The sequence below is a fragment of the Betta splendens genome, chromosome 11 (assembly GCF_900634795.4).
Source record: "Betta splendens chromosome 11, fBetSpl5.4, whole genome shotgun sequence".
Taxonomy (NCBI): Eukaryota; Metazoa; Chordata; class Actinopteri; order Anabantiformes; family Osphronemidae; genus Betta; species Betta splendens.
In genome coordinates, this window is record NC_040891.2 from 11,314,091 (window position 1) to 11,336,582 (window position 22,492).

The 22,492-nt window shown below is 42.0% G+C and overlaps 1 protein-coding gene across 1 annotated transcript; it reads right to left on the reverse strand.

Moving 5' to 3' along the window:
* Nucleotides 1–627: 627 nt before the first annotated feature.
* kmt2ba (lysine (K)-specific methyltransferase 2Ba) lies at nucleotides 628–21,065 on the reverse strand. The gene is made up of 36 exons (XM_029168003.3): nucleotides 20,652–21,065; nucleotides 17,568–19,041; nucleotides 17,253–17,419; nucleotides 16,791–16,874; nucleotides 16,475–16,631; nucleotides 14,426–14,690; nucleotides 14,233–14,294; nucleotides 13,879–14,124; nucleotides 13,394–13,503; nucleotides 11,514–11,618; nucleotides 11,163–11,276; nucleotides 10,835–10,981; nucleotides 10,614–10,706; nucleotides 10,398–10,515; nucleotides 10,123–10,236; nucleotides 9,740–9,930; nucleotides 9,534–9,632; nucleotides 9,327–9,437; nucleotides 9,053–9,129; nucleotides 8,324–8,499; nucleotides 8,041–8,126; nucleotides 7,728–7,862; nucleotides 7,454–7,612; nucleotides 7,245–7,362; nucleotides 7,049–7,127; nucleotides 6,779–6,945; nucleotides 6,528–6,689; nucleotides 4,110–6,381; nucleotides 3,891–4,010; nucleotides 3,573–3,685; nucleotides 3,256–3,381; nucleotides 2,911–3,163; nucleotides 2,711–2,827; nucleotides 2,545–2,628; nucleotides 2,332–2,461; nucleotides 628–2,250 (listed from the first exon to the last, which is right to left on the reverse strand). Exons 1-36 carry the CDS (start codon nucleotides 20,952–20,954, stop codon nucleotides 1,975–1,977), a joined length of 8,610 nt encoding a protein of 2,869 aa, XP_029023836.1. The 5' UTR covers nucleotides 20,955–21,065; the 3' UTR covers nucleotides 628–1,974.
* Nucleotides 21,066–22,492: the final 1,427 nt, after the last annotated feature.

A 22,492-nucleotide genomic window follows, 5' to 3' on the forward strand; every position in this document is an offset into this window, starting at 1 on the left:
GCTCCAGTTTGCTTGTCTCCCAGAACACTCCAGTGCACACGGCAACCGAGGCATTTCACAGAGATGCAGGCACTTATAGTATGGAGGACGAATCAAATGTTATCCACATGTCTTTTAACTGCTTTAATGATGTTTTTTGATTTAAATATATCATCAGAATATAAATCTACACAAGCAGTTCAAATGGACTCACATTTACTTACAAACTAATTGTATGTCTTTGGCCTGTGGGAGGAAACACACAGAGACACGAGTGTTCTGTATATAACAGGTAGATATTCTCACAGCTCAGACCACACCACTGACGGACTGACTGCTCTGCAGAAGGCTGAGGCGCACTCATGCACCGTCTGACTCCTTGTGTGTTTGCTACGGTTCAGTCTAGCATGATGTGCAAACCACATTTTCTGCGAAGAGGTGCGGAAAAGCATAGTTGCAGATCCTGTCATCGATGATGGGACGCTTCAGGCACTGCAGCCTGTTGAGATTGTAGCCTGGGGAGTAGAAATGTTTTTGTAAAGAGATCATTCTCAACATAGCATGCAGGGTCATGCGCTCAGGAGCCCGAGACATGGACCTAGGAGAACTAACTATACAAAGAAGAATAAAATATTCAATGAAAAAATCTATTTTAAATATTTTATCATTTTATTGAACTCAAATTTTAAAAAGTAAGTAAAAAATATTTAACGGGTTTAGAAATTCTTTATACAACTATGTACAGGCAAGGATTCATAATGAGCCAAAAACACACAAGTTTTGTGTGTCAACATTATCCTTAATAACAAAACCAAAGCACAACATTGAGCCTTCACAATAAAGTCGAGGGTACTTCCTACATCCATGACCTGGTAAAACGAGCAGAAGCAGTGTCCTCCTATTCATACAATATAAGTGCAGGCATAATAGTGAGTGTTTTTGTTTTTATACGGTCAACATGTAAATAATAAAATGAGAACATAGAAGCATTTGTTTCTACTAAATGTGTCATGTAATTCATAATGCCCTTTGAGGTAGTACACCTGTAAAACAAAGCGCCAGAAAGTGAAAGAAAACAAAACTTATGACTTGGGGTCATTACTCTGCTGTGGCTCCTGTGAGTGAGCCTGCCTTCACCCACAAACAGATAGTTTAAAAGTTTAAACACATTTATTTCTATCAGTTTGGTGAAATATACATTTACTGTTCAAATATACAAAAATACAAAAGGTTCAATAGTGTGCAGAGCAAGTATATCATTAATGCAAACCCTGCATCAGAGAACTCCCTTAGAGAGCCTAAAATACACAAACAGCAATTAGGAACATATAAACAACAGATAAAAAACAAAACATGTAGATCACAACTTTTCTGCTGTTGCAAATAAAATAAGAATAATTGAATAGTGAATGAGAAGGAAAAGATCTGGGTGACTACGTTAAAACTACCTTTAAGGATCAATGTTTGCTAATATCAGACATATTACGGTCCCTGCTCACAAATCCTGTAGAATCCAGAGTGAAAGTAAAATACAGCTGCATTACAATGTGAATGAGTTGCTGAGTCAAGTGTGTTAATTATAAATGTGTGCAGTCTACCGTAACCAGTGCTGCTGGGGGAGTTTGTCAGGGTAAGGTGCTGAATAACTTACTTGCCGACCGGAATAATTATGATCCTTCCTAATAGACTAATCAGGCGGTTTTTAGTTTGCAGCATTTGCAGCTGGTAGTAACCACGCTCAACTGCTGTCACACCAAAATCCAAACGATGGCTTCAAATTCAATTAAACAACACAGAACGGTGTGAAATCACATAAATATTCTCTTCATCCCAAGCTTTCGCGTACAGCAGGTTCAGAGGACAGAGGAAGAAAAGATTCTGCCTTTCTCCAAGCTTGCGCAACCTCAGTCTTATAGCTACATCACAATTTGCCTTCACTGAATATTAAATCCATTAAACGGGGTGGCTATTGGTATGTGGTGGGGGGTGATTGGGCTAGTTCAAGAAGCGGCGGCAGCGTCTCGCCCCGCAGTTGCAGTGCAGCTTGCTGTCCTCGTCCTCGATGGGGAACTTGTAGTCGTAGGTGAGCTCTTCGCCGCGGTAGATCTTTCTCAGGGCGAATATGACGATGTGCTTGCGGCCGTCCACGTTGATGACGCGCGAGTAGCAGTTGGGCTCGCACGAGTGGTTGATGAAGCGGGCGGCGTTGCCTTGCATGGTGGCGTCCACCACGTCGAAGTCGTCGATGCGGAACATGTAACAGCCGATGCCCTGATGAGAGATGGGTCCTCGTTAACTACTGCAGCCGAGCAGAGCTGCCGATCAGGATTCACGAGCATCATGTTCACAAACCTTGCCGTCGTAATATTTCTCTCGTTTGTCAGTGAGGACGGAGCGGATCACCGTGCCGGCGTACTCTATCACCATCTCCCCAGCATCGATGTTCCTCTTACAGAAGAGGCCTCGCCCATGAATTTGCGATCTAAGGACACATTACAGAAGCTATGAGTGACTCTTAACCTTTTATTATTCTAATCATTTGTTCTGTTGTTTCGATGGCATTACCTGTAAACTCCTACTGCTTCTTTGGAGATCTTCTCCAGGTGCCTGAACCTCATTGCCATGGGAAGTTCACTGTTTGTGGCTCGTCTGTCAGAGAAACGCACAGGAAGTGTTAACAATAGTGTGTTTAATTTCTTCCTTTTGGCAAACTTGCATATAAAATACTTACCCCAATCTGGAAGATTTCAGTGGGAATTCATCCTCCTCTTCATCAAAGGGGCCTGTTATGTCTGGGAGCTCTCTGTGCTGTGATGCCAGGAAGTTGAACATATCAAATGTTGCTTTCCTAATTAACAGGAAGAAGAAAAACAGTAAATTTGGTGTTTCAGTCAAATCACACAAAATTAGATCGACGAAAAGTGTTTGTACCGTGTGTAGACTTCAGCTCGGGCACAGCCACTTGGGTTGAGGGGAAGCTCTTCCTCAATGTCGTCACAGCGGTGGAAGCGAAAACGGTGGCGTTTGCAGTTCGCGGCGCCCTGGAGTTGCTCCAGCAGGAAGATGACGGCATCGTGGATGACACCAAGCACCCGCGGCCCGCACATCACACCCAAAGGCAGCTGCTTCAGGTGGAAACCTGCTCGAGCTTCTAGGACGGATTCAACCACTGCCCGCCAGGCAACTGATTAAGGTGAGAGATAAGGACGGTGAGAGCTCGGCAGAAGGCAGGATGTCAATACCATTATAACAGCGGCAACGGAAGACTGCTCTTACCCTCTATACTGTTTGCTTTAACGCTAAATCCATCTTCACTGGTGATTTCAAAGCGCAGGTGGGGCTGATTTATATAAGTCCTCTTTAAATGTTTAGGTGCAGACAAATCCTCGTCTGAGCTGAAACCTATTCAATTTAATTGCAAAAACAAACAAACAAAACCTGTCAGTACCAGTACCATTGGCAAGCATTTAAATATTGAGAACTGGTCGTGAAATCCTCTACATTTTCCATAATGACAGAATACAAGAACATTAGTCAGATGATATGATTGTTTCCCCTCCAATAACTGCTTTACTTGATGTAGGCTCACAGACCTGAATAAGGGCCCCATTCAGAAAGGTCTCCATGTTGCTTGCTGACCCACATGTGAGCCTGAGTCGGAGGGTTGGTTTGTGTGGATGTGGGTCCACTCTCAACATGTGGACGCCTGAGCAGAAACAAGTAGAAGTATGAACGACAAATGTAGAAACTATACTCACTTTAGTATCTCCTGGCATATTTTACATTAAACAACATTGCCAGGTAATTTCAAAACTGATCTGAATTAAATGGCTATTTGTTATAGTTATATACTCTTGTTATATACTGATACAGGCTGTCTCTATATGATGATGTCTCTATAATGAACTAACCTGGCGAGTATGGGTGGTGGTGGAGTAGTAATCTTTAACGGCTGAGGCTCAGGCACATGCTCCTGGTCAAGATCAAGAATGTCTTTTGTTGATGGAGCTTTCATTCTTACGCCACTAGTTCTGTTGAAAGGAAAGAAAAAAAAACAGTTTTAGGTCTTTCTAAAATTAATAAACATTCATCTGACATATAAGGAGTCATAATGTCATAAAAGCGAATACCTGGCTTCATTGGCTTTATCCAGGTCAGCTGAAGGATCACTCAAGAAGTCAATCTTGGACTTCTTCCTGGAAGGCTTCTCAGACAGGGACGACACCCTTTTGATGCGGACCTGGGAGCGTGCCAGAGCAGGTGCTGGTTGCAGGGTAGAATCCGGCTCCTTGGTGATGCCGCTGGGTGACTCTGTATTTGAACCTGGTGGCTGAACAGAGTCTCCTGACTGCTGAGGTCTGGCCTTTGCCATTTTTGTGCTGCTGAGGATGTTGGGCTTTGTGCGCTCCACACTACGGTGCGTAGCCATGGCTCGGTCAATAATAGCCTGAGCTGTGCATTCTTGGATGCTGGTGACGACAGGCTCAGGAACACTGACTGGAACCGTGGGAGTTGGAGACTCGCTGCTTTTATTTGAAACTACTCTGACAATAATTTTCCTATCAGCTGTTGTGTGATTTAAGATAGGAGAAGCATTTGTGGCAGTGGGACTGGGCTGAGGCTTCACATGAGGGAGTGGGCGTTGCAGTGCACTGCTGCTATGAAGAATCTTTGCTATTTGGCTTATTTTACTGTAGGCAGGAGAATCTGTACCAAGTGGCTGGTATGTGTTTGACCTCTGGTCTTTGATGAGAATCTGACCCTGTCTGTTGACCAGCAGGACTTGAGGTGAAGGAATCAAAGCTGGGTTTGTATTAGGTGCTGCGGCATCAATGGGACTCGCCACTTGCGGTTGACTTACTGGCTTTTCTAAACGAATGGCAATGCTTCTGCCCCGTGTGGCACTGGGTTGAATAGGTAAAGCACTCAGGCCATTGATCACGACGGGGGACGTGACCGTGCAGAAACTGGTGGCAGTGGAGGCGGACGCATTGTTTGCAGGCCCTGATGACTTAGGGGCCAACAGCAATTTGACATTAGGCTGCTGTTGAAAACATGATTTTGGTGACAAGCGCTTGAGGTTTGTTGCGGGATGTTTTGACTTCAAAATGATGGCTTTTATGGGTGTTGTGGGGGATTTTTTTGTGGGAGGCTCTGGAGAGTAGTCCGGATCAGTCAAATCATCTTTAAATTCCTCAGCTGACTCAGTTGATGAACTGGTCTCATCCTTATCCTGATTTTCATCTTTGCTTGGGTACACTACAGAGCCATGATCCATTGAAACAAAATGGCCCGAAGCTGAATCCAAAAACTGCTCATTATGAGGTGCTGGTGTTTCAGAGTCCCTTTGGATCTCCTCCTCACAGATTTCATCTGTGCAAGAAGATTGAAGAGTTGAGGGTAAAGCTTCTTTTTCTTTAAAAACTGGCTGAGTCGTTTTTTCTGTCGATGTTGACACCTTGTACTCCAGCCTCTTTAGCGCAACCGTCAGGTGTTTCGTAGGTGTGTTATGATTTATGTAAACTTTAGTCTTTTCCTGTTTTTTGCCTTCACAATCATCTACTGAGTCACTTTCATCACTCTCTGACCCACCATCTGCTCCATCTAACTGTGAGATTGACTGAGCTGAAGGGGGCTGACCTGAAGCTTCTGAGCCTTTACCTGCATCACACACTACTGTGCGGGAAAATTTAAAGTAACGACTGGAGTCTTCATCTTCAGATTCATTTTCCTTTGCATTTTCTTGCATTACCACATCCTGCACTGCACCTTCCACATGTCCCCTCTCACCTTGTGCTCCACAATGAAGTACATTTTCAGTGAGGAGTGTCTCATCAAACTCAAGCTTGGCATTCAACATGGAGGCCACTGCCACCTCTGTGTCAGTGTCAAACACGGTGTAGGGTAGCTCTTGCGCCATTAAATGGGCAACCTCCTCCTCCAAGTTGTCAGGAGCTAGTGAGATACCATTTGTCGTGGCTACAGCTGCATCCTCTGCCTCAGACGATGCCAAGAAGTCTTGGGGAACCTCAGCAGAAATTGGAGTGGTGATTTTGAAGTTCTGCCTGCCTCGGGGAGAGTGAGTGATGGCACCTTGCCGAGGCGACAACCCTGCAGACATGCTGGAGTTGGACCTAGGTGGGGAACTCCAAACTGGAGAGGTTGAGTTTTGTTGAGACAGAGGAGGTGAAGCTGGTCCAAGGTTTGATGATCTGGGAGGGGAGCTGAAAAGGGCACATCTGGAGTGGACAGTGCCCCCAGAGCGAAGGGTCATAGGTGCAGACGGGTCGCTGTCTGTTGGTGAAGAACTGCAGCGGCTTCTTGAGGAGAGCCTTCGCGGCCGACGGGTGTCCTCCAGATCTCTCAATGTGAGGACGTGATGTGATTTGGGAAGGGCGGACCCTGGAATCATCATATTAATGGGTGAAGCAGAGGCTATAGAGCCAAAGCCAATTTTTAATTTAAGATGCATTCACTTGTGCAGCAGGGATCCTTCTTTTTGAATCAAACGTCTCAATCAAGCCTCCGACCCAGAAAACACTACATACCTGGAGATGGGAGAGGTCGGGAGGATCCTCCTGCTGGTCTCCTGGTCTGTGTGTAACCAGGACTTTTCGATCCAGTCATATACTGCTGTTTAGAGTTGGGTGATGGAGTAGCAGACTTTAGTGGGCTGGATGAGGAGCTTAAACGGTCCGGAGACTCCTTATCTGTCAAAACATTAAAAGGTATTCAAGTCTCACTAGACTTTTCTCTGGTTTTCTGGCCCATAACTATTAATGTGTCATATCCTACTCACCTCGGTGGTGGTGGTGGTGTGGACTGTGGACAATAGTGTGGTTTTCTTCTTGGTCCCATTGAGGATCCTGTTCCTCCCCAGGTAGAGGTGTGCTTACTTCAGTCACCTTACAGGTGTACTTGCAGCGCCTACGAGGGTCCACAGTGCTCCAATACAAGCGAGAACACCTGGAGGATAAAGGTAAATAAAATTAGGGTTAAGTGTGTAGCATCAACATAATATAGCACCATGCATCAGCTCTGGATTATGAACACGATAATAACTACTTACTGATAACCAACAGGATAGAGCATCCTGCCATTGGATGACAGCTCTGACAAGACACCAAGCTTCTGAATCTGCAGGGAACCTAAAAATAAAATGAAACAAATATGGAGACTTAAATTTCTTAATAGTTATTTAATGCACAACCTGATAAAAGAAGCCAAGTGGATTAAAATTTCAAACAGCATCCAGATATCATTACCTATTGTCATGTTAATGGTTTCTGGCTCAAGGCCTGTGAGAAACTTTCTCCTTAGATTGATCCCGTCAAAGTCCACATACACCCGTCGTGCCACTTCGAAACCTTTCCCAGAAACCATCTAAGCAATTGAAAAACACAGTCAATAGGAAAATCAAGCAGGTAAATGTTTCCCATTCTGAAAAAATAAATAAATAAAATTTTTACCATACCTTTGCACTAACAAGATCCTTGTGTTTGTAGCAGTACATTTTCCTGTCCTCTTGAAACACACAGTTTTCTGCACGAGCACACATGAAGTGGAAATTACTCTGGCAAGTGGCAAGACAGCAGCCCACAGTTGCTCCTGACTGCAAACAACGATCACATCTCTGCAAAATGAAGGACAAAAACATGTCACGTATTTTACAACTTTGCAACTAAGAATACTCAGGTTGGCTGAAAAATATCGAACATCCATTAGTGGATTTCCCAGTAATATCTTACCAAGTGACGTCCTCTTGAGACGGCACTGTGAACTTGCAAAAGAGCACTCTTATCCTCATACACCTCTGCGGACCAAAGGCAGCAGTTAACATGGGCCCACTCATTCTGCCCCAAGTACAGCAGCCGTCCTGCCTCCTATAGGGACAGAAACACAGACATAAGTTAACAAACAGCAGAGATCCACTATCTATGCATTTAAATGCTTGAAGCATCATCAGTTTGATGCACATATTTTATTCAAAAACCTGCAAATTCACAACAGGACAAAGCTTCGTGTTGCTGTTGCAAAACCTACTAAGGCAGTTTAACTCACGCTGGGAGTCGAATCTCCATATTGTTGACACAGTGCGCACTGCCTCATATCGTCAGTCTTGGCATTTTTCGAATCACTTCTTTCATCTGTGAATAAGCACCAAATTAGAATGTATCTTTTAAATCTTAGAACAAAAAGGAATCCAAAATCTTTTCATTTGAAAAAGTCATGCATTATAGATGATGGTTTGGATGGATAACAGTTGAGATAAGAGTGCTGTACATTGTACCGTAACAGTTATACTACTTGTATGATATAAAATAAGCTCTAATATTGTTCATACCACTTGAACACAGAGGGAGGCTGTTTGAAGCACCAGGCTGCTGTGTAGGAAGTGAGGATAGCGGAGTCTTCCCTGCCTGTGGGCCCCTGGACTCTTTAGCCTGGTATGTCCTCTCCAGCCACTGTGCATAGCTGTGCTCCTTAGATGGTGGGAGGACTGCCTCAGGAAGCATGTTGCTACAGAGAGAAGGACATGAGCAGTCAAACAGAGTGGTTCCACCTACATCTGTGCTTAGAGATAATAAAAATGAATTTCAAGTAAGCCTACACATGGAAGCATGGGGAAAGTATGTGTCTATATTTTGGAATAATAATGTGTAGTTTAATTGTAAATGTTGCTCCACACAGACGTCAAACCCACACAGAAGGAAAACATTAAAAAGACCAGGCACTGATAAAAATGTTGTTCCTCATCTCCCACTTCCTGGCTCAACGTTGCCATGAGCAAAATCAAATTTTGCATGAAACGCTGGACGCTGAGCTATACTAAAAGCCCATGTATGGTATAGGTCCAGATGTCCAGATGGCAGTAAACAATGTGGCTGAGGGCACATCGGCTTTAACCAGAAGATTACAGAGATTAGTCGACTGTGGGAGAAATCCCTAGAGATCTGTTTTAATTTAGTATCTGCTTCAGTGGTGTACTAGTGTTTGCTCACACTTCAGTGTTGTCACTAAAACATAATAAAATGTATAATTTTTCAGAAAATAAAGCCAGTAATGAAGTTACCTTGGGAAGTCCTGAGAGAATGAGTTCCACTTTTTGAGACGGTGTACAGGAAACCAGCTGAAAACCTGCTCCATCAGCTGTGATAAATGCAAAACATAAGGAAAATGAAATGCAAATCAAGGTAGAATTACTGTGAAGGACAATGTCTGAAACATATAAGCATGCAGTATCATAGTGACTCAGCTCCAGATCTTAACTTATCAAACTAGAGGGAGTAGAAAACTGAAAAGGTGTAGATCTAAAAATCCAGTATAACAGTAAGAGATATGCTTACTTCGATGTAGTGTGTCCTCGCCCGAGTTGTTGGTCTCTGATCCTCAGGGACAATCTCCTCCACCTTTAGCCACTTATTCATCACAGAGACGATGTCAGCATGAAAGGTTTTCTGGGTGAGCAAAACAATAAAAATGTCATGAATTTAATCAATTCAATTTTCATAGACTGATTCTACAAATTGTGAAAATATTTCAAAAACTCTCACAATTGTGGTATAATCGCCCGCTTTAAACTTCGTCTCTATGGCTTGTAGGTCACAGACTGGCCATTTTTCCCTCCCAAACCCTGAGTTTGTTTCCATACACTGAAAGACAGAAATGACCAGATTAAAAATAAAGTTACACGAGTTATACAATGTTTCATTCATTTAGTGGAAAAACAAGAATTGCAAGTGCTGTAAACAGTTCTTACTGTGTTACAGATGTGGAGGTGCTGTGTTCTGTCATGGCAGAGGAGGCTGGTGAGCACCTCCTCGATCCCGGCTATCAGCCGGCTCTGCAGCTGCTCCTTCAAGCTGCTGTGATTAGTTCTGTGCTGGCTGCAGGGTGAACAGGTGAAAACCTCCTCTATTTGTTGGCTTGACAGCAAACCAAACAGTTCGTCTGCAATGGCACAGAAGATATCAATGCGTAAACACCTTAGTTGTTTGATGACTTGCTACTTCATCAGTGTTTGTGTCAGTGATTTAATTCTTTCAAATACTCCAACTTCAAATGACTTAATTATCTGAGGAATTAGACAGCATCCTCCAATGTATTGTTGTATTGAAATGAAAAAGGTTGATTGTTACTCACCTGAGAGTCCTTCACATTTATAATGAATCCAGTGGCTGCACTTGGAGCACTGGATCATCTGTGCGTGTTGTTTGCCGTCATCGTAACACTTGTGGCAGACAGTGCAGAAATTACCTGGAATAAACAACAAACTGAACTTTACCATCAATTATTATTGTCCTATCTGGACTATAAAGTCATCTAAATTAACATCAGATTGTCTTTGAGCTTTGCAACCAATGAGTTAAGCATAAATACAGTCTACAGAAAACAACGGTACATTTTAAAGAACCTACCTTTGTTGTGGCTCAAAGTGCAATCGGGACAGAGATCGTGCTCATGATTCCAAGACAGGTCCCACGTCTTTCCAGGGGTCACGCCACAGTTTTTACACCGAATGCATGTCATGCACACCTGTGCAATCACAGAAGCATACGACCGTGATGAGTTTTCTCTGATCAAACCAAATTAACGAATACAGTTGGATGGTATTCATTTTATATAGCAATTACCCAGGGCATGCTGCAATTTACAGGTTTAGGGTATGTTGGTCCTAAACAGGAGGGATGGTAGGAGGTTTGACATCTACGACACTGCAGCACAGGCTATAGTGTAAAACGAACAAACACAAACATAAGAGCACATTAATGTTGTACGTTTCTCAGTTTCTCGTTATGCTGCTGTCAGCAGATCACACGAGTAAATGCTGTCAGTGTGATGGTAGTGTGCACACCTTTGAGCTCTTGTTTCTACGTCCACATACGTGACAGAATTTGCAGCGCTTGCAGCACCAGTTCTCTTTGTTCTCCTCCTTAGGGCGTTCCTCTGCTGAAAGGCAGAAACTGTGGAAAGGCTCACAGCAGATCTGGCAGAATATCATCTGATGGCAATGAAGAGGGAGAGCAGTTAGTTACACAAATTATATTACAGGCACCAAACAACACAAAACAGGATTGTCTCTGAGTTCAGAATGGCAAACTATAACATTTCAAATTAAAATGAGCAGTATTTCTCTGAAGACCACCCGTAACTGATCAGGCTCTGGTAAGTAGTAGAATTACCTCATGGTGTCCTTTACTTGCGCAGAGCAGACAGACAGGCTGTGGTGTAGTGGGGACAGATGTGAGGACGCTAAGTCCGCCCATCAGCCATACATTCTGGACTACACAGTCCTCCTTATAGAGTCAATGTAAAAAAAAAATAAAAAATCAGCATTTAGGAAAGCGACAACCTTTCGACTTTAAATGCATCTATTTTGCACAGGTCCTTCAGTCCCTAACAGTCTTTATGTTCCATTTTAGTGCTGCAGGAAAGGTGTGAGTAAACGTTGTTGCAGAAAAGTAATAAGCAGGGAATTTCATGTACATGGCAGGAAGTAAAAACATTTTTTTTAAAAAAAAGCAACATCTCACCTTGAAGTCTACACGGATCTTGTACTTGTTCTGCAACACACCCTTGTGGGGAAATCCATTAGTTAACCCCGTTGGTGTGTTCACTGATGCACCCTCTGCAGAATTCTGGGAATGAAGGACATAGGCTGCGTCAGTTGTTGGACAGTTTTGCAGGACTGTCCCTTTTACAGAAGTGTCCTCCTCTTCTTCAAGTTCAGTCCCTTGTTTGCCATCCTGCTCCTCTTGTACAGACTCCTGTAATTCAGTGTCTGGATAGTCAATCTGTGTTTTATCTTCGTTAACTCTACCAGTCAGAACATCTAAGTGACGCGACTCAGATTTCATTAAACTCTCTTTCAGGAATGAGTTCTGTACGGATTGATGATGCAATGCTGAGCGGAACACAGACTGGGGAAAATGGCGCAAATGAATCACAGATTTTTGTGCAAAATCTGGACCAGAACATGGTGAAATTGAAGAGGCAGGGCAAGCTTTGGGCTGGGACAGATTTGGAACAGGTTGTACTGTGGAGTCTGATATTTGTGAAACAGGAGGATGTGTTACTGGTTGGGGCAATTTTGGATGTGACTTTGGACAACACTGATCCAGACAGTGAGGCAAGTGCAGTGGCAAAGAATGCAGGACGTAATCGGGCAGACGGTGCAAGTGAATTTGTAGTTGCAGCTTCTGCATTGGGTTCCTGGACGGGCTGGTTTCAAGCAAAGATTCTCTGGACCCCGTCTCTTCCAAGTTCTCTTGTTCCTGTGAAGGAGGGGACTGCCTAAGCCAACCATCAAGACAGGTTCCAAAGTCACACCAGTACTAAAGACAGGCAGAAGCAGTGACGGGCAACAGCCAAGGTGACAAAAGGAAGGAACAGTAGGACTTCAAGGGGGAAAAAAGTAAGTATTGTTATAACAAAAGATACGCTGACTGAGCAAGTGAGTTCAGCAGATACACAGTACAGACACAAATAGATTTGTTATTGCTATAATAACAAAAGCACTATAGTCTAAATGTCGTTAATGAAAAGTAGGCAACAGGGCAAGGCAATCACAAAATCTAGCAAACAGCTCTTATTGACTACAACTAAGTACAGATGGGAAGTGGTAGAACAGATTTTGCAGATATTGCATAAGAACATTAAGGTAAGATGCAGCATTTCTTTAATGGGTCTGGTCTGCATGTAACAATCTACCCTTTGTTTCCTACACTCTTACTTCCACAACAGCATAATGACATTTTAAGTACAGTGTCGACAAATGTGACTTTACTCATAAATGTAAAGAAAAGCAGCATGTTGTGTCTAAACCAATATCCTATAAAAGGAAACACAAAATAAATTCAACACTTCAAGCAGTAGTGGGTAGTATAGAGCAACTGTCTTCCCAGTCTTTCTGAAATAGTAAACATTAATTTAGTATAATAGGCTGATTAAAGAAAAGCACTAAGACAAAAAAGAAAGCTTAACTTTAGTATAAGTATACATGCCATCTACAAGCAGCAGAAGAACAGATATACAAGGAATAATGCAGGATCAGCAACTACCAAATAAGACCTCTGGATAATCACAACCTGGATGACCAGTCATTAGAACACTGACACTTATGTCAAAAAGCAAAAAGGGGCTGCATTTTACCATGAACCAAAGGATACATACACACGCAGAAGAGGAAGAATTAAGAACTGTCATGTCAGATTAGCATGATTGAATTTTAACATTTTTATAACTAATCAAACTGTATGTTAGTAACATATTTTAAAGAAGTTTAATCAATATTTTCTCTCAGTTTGTTTACTACCAATAAACATAAAAAACCCTTTCCAAAAGTACAATTTGACCCAGGCGTGATTGTGTAGCACATCAGAGGTGATAAGGACAATTTCCTGGTAGTTTTTACCTTGTAAGCTCTAGGTCTGGTCCCAGCTCCCCTGGAAAAGAGACGTCGATGCTTAACCGTCTCAACTGGAGGGTCAGTCTGTGCTGAACCGCCATCGTGAGGAAGAGAATCTCAAAAAGGAAGACAGACAGATTTAAACCACTCACACAAAACAATTTCATTTCTCTAATGCATTCATGAACATGAGCAGCAACTTAAAATGTCCCCTCACATACAAAATCCACTTTTTGGCCACTCTGGTACATTAATATGACTCTCGTGTTAACAGACTCCTAAAACCTCCTTTTTCACCAGGAGGCTGGAAATATACACTTTAAGACGGGCACAGTGGACGATCTACAGGGCTTTTTGACATGAAAACTTACAGACAGCTTAATGAGACATTAAAGTCCAATATTCTTTAGCATGAAAGCAATTTGAGGAGTCTTTTTTAAAAGTTAAGACACCATCACTACAAGTACAACAGGTCAAAAAGCTTTAGATACCTTGCTTGCCTGAATCAGCTTCATTTGGCTTGATAGTTGACTTGGGAGCCGTCTTCTCCTCTTTCTCATCTTCTTCTTCCTCAGATTCAGATTTAAGCAAACTGCTGTAGGAGCGGGGTGCAATGTTACGCAGAGACTGCTTCCGGACCCCCAGCCCCAGCGTGGGCAATTCCTTGTCGGCATCGACTGATCTCCAGTTTCCATCGTCACTGCTTGACATAGAGGCTGAAAACCGCCTCGTATGGACTGGAAAGAAAAGGAGCTTCATGATTAACTTTTTACAGAGTTAAATATTTATGCGCGATTCGCAAAAGAGAAACTGTTCTGTTCAAAACAGTTTATTAAGACACATACGTTTGAACGGTTTGAGTATGCGCTCAGTCTTTGCCTTCTCAATCCGCTCACACTTCTTGTATCTAGGAGGCAAAGAAAGAGTGAAATGGAATTATAAGTCCTTTTCAAATACATTAATAAATTAAAATTATAATACAGTAATAATACAGGAAAATCGGTCTGTTGCCACGGTTGAATTTATGGATCGACTTACATGCAACATTGTCGCTTGGTGTTGGGTCCCCCGAACTTGGGCTTATCGAGGCAGTTGATACACTTAGCACAGTCCTCCTCTATCAAACAGCCTCTGCAATCTCCACAGCGCCGGGATCGAAGTCCACGCGGTCCATACTGGCTCAGGATTCTGTTCCTTCTGAACCTGTGGCCTCTTCCTCGGCCCCTCCTCCGGATGTTTTCCTGAGAGACAACCCACTGAGCCCTGCCCTGATCAGAGACGTCATCGTCATCATCTGCCACATCTGCAAGCAAGAAACGCAGAGGATTGGGCAAAAGAAGCAACAACAAATGTTGCAAATATAGTTGCATGTGATGTGGGGTGACATCTTTAGATGTCAGGACTTACTATTCAGTCTGCAGAGGATCATAGAGGTCTAACTGCTGTGATTGAAGGTACTTATTTAGTGGTCATTTGTCCAACAAGCAAGCTTAGGTTCTACAACTACAGGCTACTAAAGGCTTCCTGTAGCAGTCATCTAGAGATCACTCTAAGACAGAGCAACTGGACAAACACATCAGGATGACAAATCCATTGCTGGTGGAAAAATCCCCAACCTGCCGCTTTTGGATTTAAATATACTAGGAGCAGGTTCAAATGTCTGTGATATCTTGCATCACACAGTGATAGTAATTCACTACCAGCAGGTCAAAGCAATTGCATAGAGACAGAAAATCCTCTTCAGAGGTGGTGGCTATAATTTTTATGAGGCCTATAAGTGGAATTGCCTTGTGTAAGGATTAGGTTTATTTCCCCAAAGGCACTACATGTGTTTTTTGGACATAAACTCCAGGGCAGTGAGTCTATTTGTCAAACAGGACTTCCTCACCTCATACTGAGTGATGCTCACTCGACCAGTGTTGGGTAAAGCTTTCCAACAGCGGTGGCTAATCTGTGTATGACAAAAGATATTTTTGCTGGAAATTTTTTTTGTTACAACTACATTGAGCTAATAAAGCAGTTTTGTTTTGCTCAACAGCTTATGTTTGCCAAAAGCTATAGCTGCTTTAAAAAAAAAAAAAAAAAAAAAAAAAGAATTCTCTTGTTTTATGTGCGTTTCTAATGGCAGAGTCTCCACTATGCCGGTTTAAAAGATTGTAACTGAAGAATCTTTTATTTATAATGCAATAAAAGAGCAACTCTGACAAAAACTAAAAAAAAGAGCCCGGGCAAAAATGAAAAAAAAAAAAAAAAAAAAAAAAAAAAACTGGACTGGAAAAGTCTGTCGACCTACCTGAGGGCATGCTTGGACAAAGATTACTTTTAAAGTCAATCTAACACTGTCTTGGCTCCAAAATCATCCAAATAAGAGCAACCAGTAGAAATAATACCAATATTTATTAAATACCCTTAACAAATATGTGACAGACAATTTTCTTGACATTACTTTTAATTATGTTTTGAACAGCTGTAATAATTGTGGGCAGGAACATATTATATTACAACTGTTAAACTACTGATTCATTTTTGTTTGTTTCTCCCTTTGTTTACAAATACAAACAATATGCACTAAAACATCACAAGCCCCCTGCATAACAGCACACAGTCACATTACCATCCTTTAATTAGTTACTCCTGTGTGCAACATGTAGCAACAGAATGACTAAATTACTAAATGCCTACAGATGAAATAGATACAGATACAAATACTTTATAAATTAAAGTTGTTTTCCCATTTTTTAATATATTCCAAATTTTTTTCTTTGGTCTATTTGAAGATATTTTTGAAGATTATAACGCACCTTTCTACAAAGTCAGTAACTTATGGATTGAGGTTCCTTCTTTATGTTCATTCATAGTCAAAAGTCACTAAATATATAGATTAAACAGCTGTAAGTGGCTTCAATGTGTTCTTTTAATGACCGTGCTCCCTTACTTCCTCTATTACTAGTTTGTTGGTCCAAAGAACAAGATGCTGATTTTACTTAATAAACCCTTCAGGGTTTCTCATGGGCAATTGAACTGAAACAGTGAACTAACAAGAAGTTCATTTCTGCATTTTGCGTAACACATGCTGATGCACTGTACCTTCTGCTGTGGGAGGAAATGTGATGCCCTCTCTCTCGTGAAGTGGCAGGGCGCTGAGTCGGGGAATATCATCTGGCACCATCGCACGAGGCTGCCCCAAAGCCACTGCTGCTGCTCTACAGACATGTTTGATCCTTGGACCACCCAGTGGCTGCTCCTGCACACAAAAATATCTAAATGATTACAAATACATATTATGAAATTTACCTCTTAATTACATTGAAACTTGAGTTGCTTGTAATACAAAGTCATTAATTTAACTATTTCCACTTTACAAGTGCAGCACATTGAACAAATCTGAACAAAAACACATTACCTGAGGTTTTACATCTGTGGGAGACACTCTTCTCCTCCTCCTTCGTCTTCCAGTTACTGGCACTTGGGATTGACCAGATACCAACTATTTGTCCAAATAGTGAAACAATAAGGGTTTAAGTCAGATATAAAACATTCATAACCATTTTGTAAATTCACTTTTCTTTTGTTATTAATTATTTGCTTAAACTTTACATAGAATGGTGTTTAATTTTTTGTTTGGTCATCTTATTTACATAAAATGAGCTGAAATATTAGAAACTTCCTGCATCTCTGCAGTTTCACAAACTAAGTGACATCTCTTCCAATCTCAGTTTCAGAGTTTTGAAAGTCAAAATATTTAAATCAACTTTTGGTTTTGAATTTATCAGTTGTTACAAAATGTGTCAAAGTCAGTAAGCAGTTAATACAGATTTAGGACCAACTAACATTCATTTCTACAGATTCAATGATAGTTTCTTACCTGTGACAACTTGAGCTGCTTCTGCTGATCAATCTTAATCAGCTGGACTTTGGCTTTCTTCAGCAGGTGGAGCATCCTCTTATTAGCGCCACTGAGGCCAACTCGATGGCTGGGCCCACTGACTTCTAATGTCTCTTGGCTGTCTCCACTTATGCCTTCTGCTTGATCTGTGAGAAAACAGCATCAGTAAATGCAACACTAGTTACATGTCTTCCAAACAGAAAGTAACTTTAGGGCCATGTATTAAAAAGACATCCAAGAATTTTAGTTTTACAAATGTTTGTATATAATTACACAAAATAAATTTCTCCTTACTATTGTTGCCAATTTCTTCGAAAGGCATATGTGTGGGTGCTTCCAAATCAGTGTTAACCACCACAGATAGTTTCCTCACGACACCAGGAGAGTCCATCTCCTCCATCATAAGCTTTGACCGCCTCCGTTTCCTGACATGAGATGTCAAGCTGTCACCATCATGCACATTTTCCTCCTGAGCCTCTGGCTGGACTTTCTTTTTCTCTGCAAGTTTCAATGTCAGTTTCTTAAGGTTCTTGTAGAGCTCGAGATGACTTGTTCCTGGGCTCGGCTTTGACGAGAACTCAGCCACAGATGGGCTGTTAAGCATCGATAAACGGTCACTTTCTGACTGTAACATGTTGCCATCAGAACCTGAGTCATAAAGTGATGTGCTTGCTTTTTCGTCCTCTCTCTGCTGGGTCTTCAGCCACGTTGACAGTGAGCCCTTTGGAAAAGAAATTACCTCCTCATCCAAAAACCTCTTCGGGGTTTTAATAACGCGGGAGGAACGAGCACTCGTTACAGGAGCAACAGAGTCATTGGAGCTTTGCTGGTTGTTTTGTGTGAACGAGTTTGAATCACCCTCTGATGCAGTGATGTCCTGATCCTGCAGCTTGGTCCCATCTTGCATTGTTGTGTTAATGGGTTCAGAAACATAAGTGTAAAAAACACGTTTAGATCTAGTACGACCCCGTTTTGGTTTTTTGATGGCTGGTGGTGGCTTTCGCCTGTGTCCATACATAGACTTACGTTGTCTTCCACGTTTTTTTCTTGGAGAGGAATCAGCTGCTTTACACTCAAGAGGCATTTCTGCCTCTTCTTCACTCTGGGCACCAGCCTCAGGAGAGACTCCCATTTTCCTGGTACGTCTTTTTCTCTGTCTTTTGTGTAAAGATGTAAATAACAGAGCACCTGTTTTGGTGGTCCGTCTGGTGGTGGGCCCAAGTTGAATTCCCCTCCTTCGTTTCACAGACCTTTGCGGCTGTGCTTGGTCTGTGTCGGAGTCCTCTGACACCTCACCCTTTTCCCTGACCTCTGGAGTTTTTCCTGTACCTTTAACTGAGGTCAGGGCACTCGCCACCTTATCCTGCTTACTGTCACCAGCTGAGGTGGCAACTGTTTGATTTTGTATGCTGCCCAAGACTGCCGTTTTTCTTGTTTTACTGAAAAAGCCAGCTGATTTTGTACTGTCTGCAAGTTTAGCTTTTGCAGTGAGGGCTTCATTCTTTCCATGTAGTTTAATTACAACCCTGGAGATTTCTTTGACTTTTTCTGGGCTGTCATTAGCACCTTGGCTTCCTTTAGAAAGTCGTGGAACAATCTTTCCAACAAGAGATGGTTTGGGGGTCTTTGGTAAAATTTGTCCAATGAGAGGCTTTGCTTCTGGAGACAGGTCAGAATCTTGAGAAGACTTTGTTCGGCTTAGTAACAATGGCTGTGATGATTTCTGTGGACGAACAGTTGTGGTCCCAAATCCTGTGAAATCTTCCTCCTGATGAAATAAACAAAACACAAAATTGTAAACTTTAATGGAAAAGCCAAAACTTTGGCAATGATATGACGACACAAAGTAATTACAAACCCATTGCAACTCTATAATTATTCAACCATTTTTGAATTCCATTCTTTATTACCAGGCATTATAACTGCTAAAACTATGGCTCAGCATCTTCACTGTCCCCGATCCTTACTCCAGTGTTGCATCATTAATGTGCTGAGGCATCAAATAACAGATTTTCTTTTTAATCAGAAACAACTCAAAACTCAAAAGCAAAATCTTGACAAACATTGCCACCTGTGCACAATACACCTTTATAACAATATTTTAAAATACAATAATATGCTATTCAACAGAAATTTAGCACTTACGCCATTTAGTGCAAATAAATAGTGTAATTCTACCTATATAAAAGACACTCAACAGTTTTGTTTCTTGAGAAGCACACTCATTGTCCAGCATCCTCCAATTGAAGTAATCCTAATCACATCAACCCCACAGTAACACAAAGCAAATGAATGTGTGGTACTAAGCAACGCGAGGTTCTCCTGTAGAGCAACACCCAAAGCTTTAGCATGAGCTATGTGATACTGTTACAGTTCACACTAAAGGGATTGCATCAGCAAAGTCCGGGTGATGGAGAAGAGAACTAGAAATTAAATTAGATATAGATCCAACGTGGCATTATATGATTCTCCTGATTCTGTCCGAAGGTTACTAACAGCAAAGTAGCAAACCAGACAAGCAACTTTTAATATTTGAGAAGCAAATAATTTCCCTTTAAGTAAATATGGTATGCAGCATTCTGGAATTCTTGTGTTCACTAAAGAGTGCAAGGGGGAAAAAGGTGCACAAAGAACAATATAATAAACAATTCTAACAGTAGATAATTCAGGACCTGATTAATAGTTGTAAACAGACATGCAAGCTGAGCTTTTAGAGAGGTAGAGGAAAATATTCAGGGTCGGGGCTAAATTTAGCTGTTTTTAATTACAGCGTTATGGTTGGCCCCCTTTCCTTCCCGTTGCAGCCCACGTTAACGTCAAAACACCGAGCAGTCAGCTGACAGCTCCAGCGTGGAGAGCGTGATCCCCAACTTATCGGCAGCAATGGTTTAACTACGACGAGATTGGCATCCAGCAGAGCAGCGCGGATCGGGAACTTCAACGCTCCAAACGGCGCCAGAGCATAAACAAAGACGGACATCTCCCGGTTTCCACAACAAAACGTATCCACGGTTGTTTTCTTTCCGCCAAAGTTTCCGCCTAATGCAAACGAACCCAGCTAGACACTGATCTGCATATGTGGCTAACGTTACTGAAACTTGAAGCAAATCAGAAAATGAATCATATCTACAGAACAACCAAGCTAAAAAAATCCTTTATCTACTAAGAATATCCTGCAAGCAAGCGGCTAGCTACGACAGCTATTTAGGGTCAACGTTCGCTAGTTAAGTTGCCGCTAACTACCTGTACATTAGCTAAATACTTTAATAAGTAACAAGCATTTCATTTTAATGCCTACGTGTTACACATTAATATATTTATGTGTGCCGCTGAACGTGTTGTTGCCCATCTAGCTGACATGCTAGTTAGCTTATTCACCTCTTCGCTGTTGCTGGAGTCGAACCCCGCATCTTTCTGCCGCCTGTGCTTCTCGGTCAACCCGAGCAGGCGAAGCAAGGACGGGTCGTCGCTCAACGCGAGGCCGATGTTGACGGGCCTCGGCCCTCCGGCAGCCAGTTCCCCATCGTCCGAGCCCAACCTTCCGCGTTTGATACGCTTCTCCGACCTGAGCCTGCTGCGAGCTGTGCACGGTCGGCCAGGGAAGCGAGCCCGGGCCAGCGTTTGAATGCTCGAACCGGCAGGAGTAGCGGGAGATGGTAATCCGCCTCCCGATGCCGCCATTATTTACTACACCAACACAGACGGCGCGCTGGCGGAGGATAACTGCAGCGATATGTGAGGCAAGATGGACTGCTCCCAGGCGAAGGCGCGAGATAGAAAGCAACACAGCTGCATTATGGGAAAGCGAACTTCGCCGACCGACGACGGGTCCGTCCTCGACACACGGGGGCGACTTCGCTTAATTTCTTTTGTTTATTTTATTTTAAGGTGGTAGACGTGCGTGCAAAAGTAATAGTGTAAGAATATGATTACCAAAATACTTAACAAAAAAATATAAGATATATAATAAAATTATTGTCTCATCTATACGTTAGACCAAAAACAAGCAATTCTTTTTACATTTTCGAATTTATTGTTTACTGTTCACACACACATAATGTAATTGTCAATTTTATTTTTTTCCTAAAAATAAAATTGTGCATTTGAATAAAAATATTCTCACATTTGAGCAGTGGCACCCCCAGGAGGTTGCCAGGGGTGGCCATGCACCCCCCCCCCCTTAAAAATTGCTGAAAAATTGCTGGTGACCCACTGACATTCAGTGCATAAACACCTTACAGGAATGTTCAATCAATAGATATATACAAACCATAAATAATACAAAACAAACCCAAATGAATATATAAATCAATCATAAGCAAATTATTAAATAAGGAGAAAACATAAATATGTGTGGTGCAATTTTTTATTTATTTTATTCTATTCTTTTTTTCCTTTATGCAAATATGTGTATATAACTGTAATTGATATGTAAATAATTATTGTTTGGTATGAGGGTATGACAAGACAGAGTCAGACCAGATGCAATTCCTCTTTTGTCTTGTGCAAGTACACTGACCGCGTGTCCATTTACAGACAATAATGTGCATAATGTGTTTTTTCAAATGTTTGTGTTTCTCAAAATTGAGGTTGAAGTGAAGTGAAGTGATGTTTCTTGTTGTTTTAATGGAAAAGAGTCAAGGAGCATATATTGAAAGCCATCCGCTGAACTGAATCTAATTATTAGAAGCGCAATTTGATATGCCACCCCACGATTTTCTCTGGTCCCTCTCTGGCCACCCCATTGAAAATTTTCTGGGGGCGCCACTGCATTTGAGGCAACAACAGTTAATTACTTCAGTGTTTTAAAACACAACAGAGGTAAGATGTTTTAAAAAGGTAACAAAATGAGCTGGTGTATATTGTATCAAATACAGTCACTTTTGAGTTATGCTGCAGACATTTCCACAGACATTATATTTTTTCTGCTAAAATACAACTTTATTAAACCTACTTCCCCTCTCTCACTTTGTGTGTTCTGATGGACATTTGGGGCACTTTGTTTGCGCAAAGCATGCATGCATGCGTCTAGCGAGATAGTGGCCCATGTTGCTCCTTCTTGTGTACCCGCAAGGCTGCAACAGAAGGGAATATAAGGTCACAATCTGCTTCAGGACAAGGGATCTTGAGCTCTGGTTGTAGCCCATCTGAGAGACCCCCTGCTGTAGTGTCACAATATCCGTTGTGTCCTGCAGCATTCTTTTCTTGCATGATCTTCT

Coding starts and splice junctions, on each gene's coding strand:
- kmt2ba (XM_029168003.3), bottom strand. CDS start 20,954: ATGGCGGCATCGGGAGGCGGATTACCATCTCCCGCTACTCCTGCCGGT. Junction 10,237..10,397: donor CACTTTGAGCCACAACAAAG/GTAGGTTCTTTA, acceptor TGTTTATTCCAG/GTAATTTCTGCACTGTCTGC. Junction 3,164..3,255: donor TAAAGCAAACAGTATAGAGG/GTAAGAGCAGTC, acceptor CACCTTAATCAG/TTGCCTGGCGGGCAGTGGTT.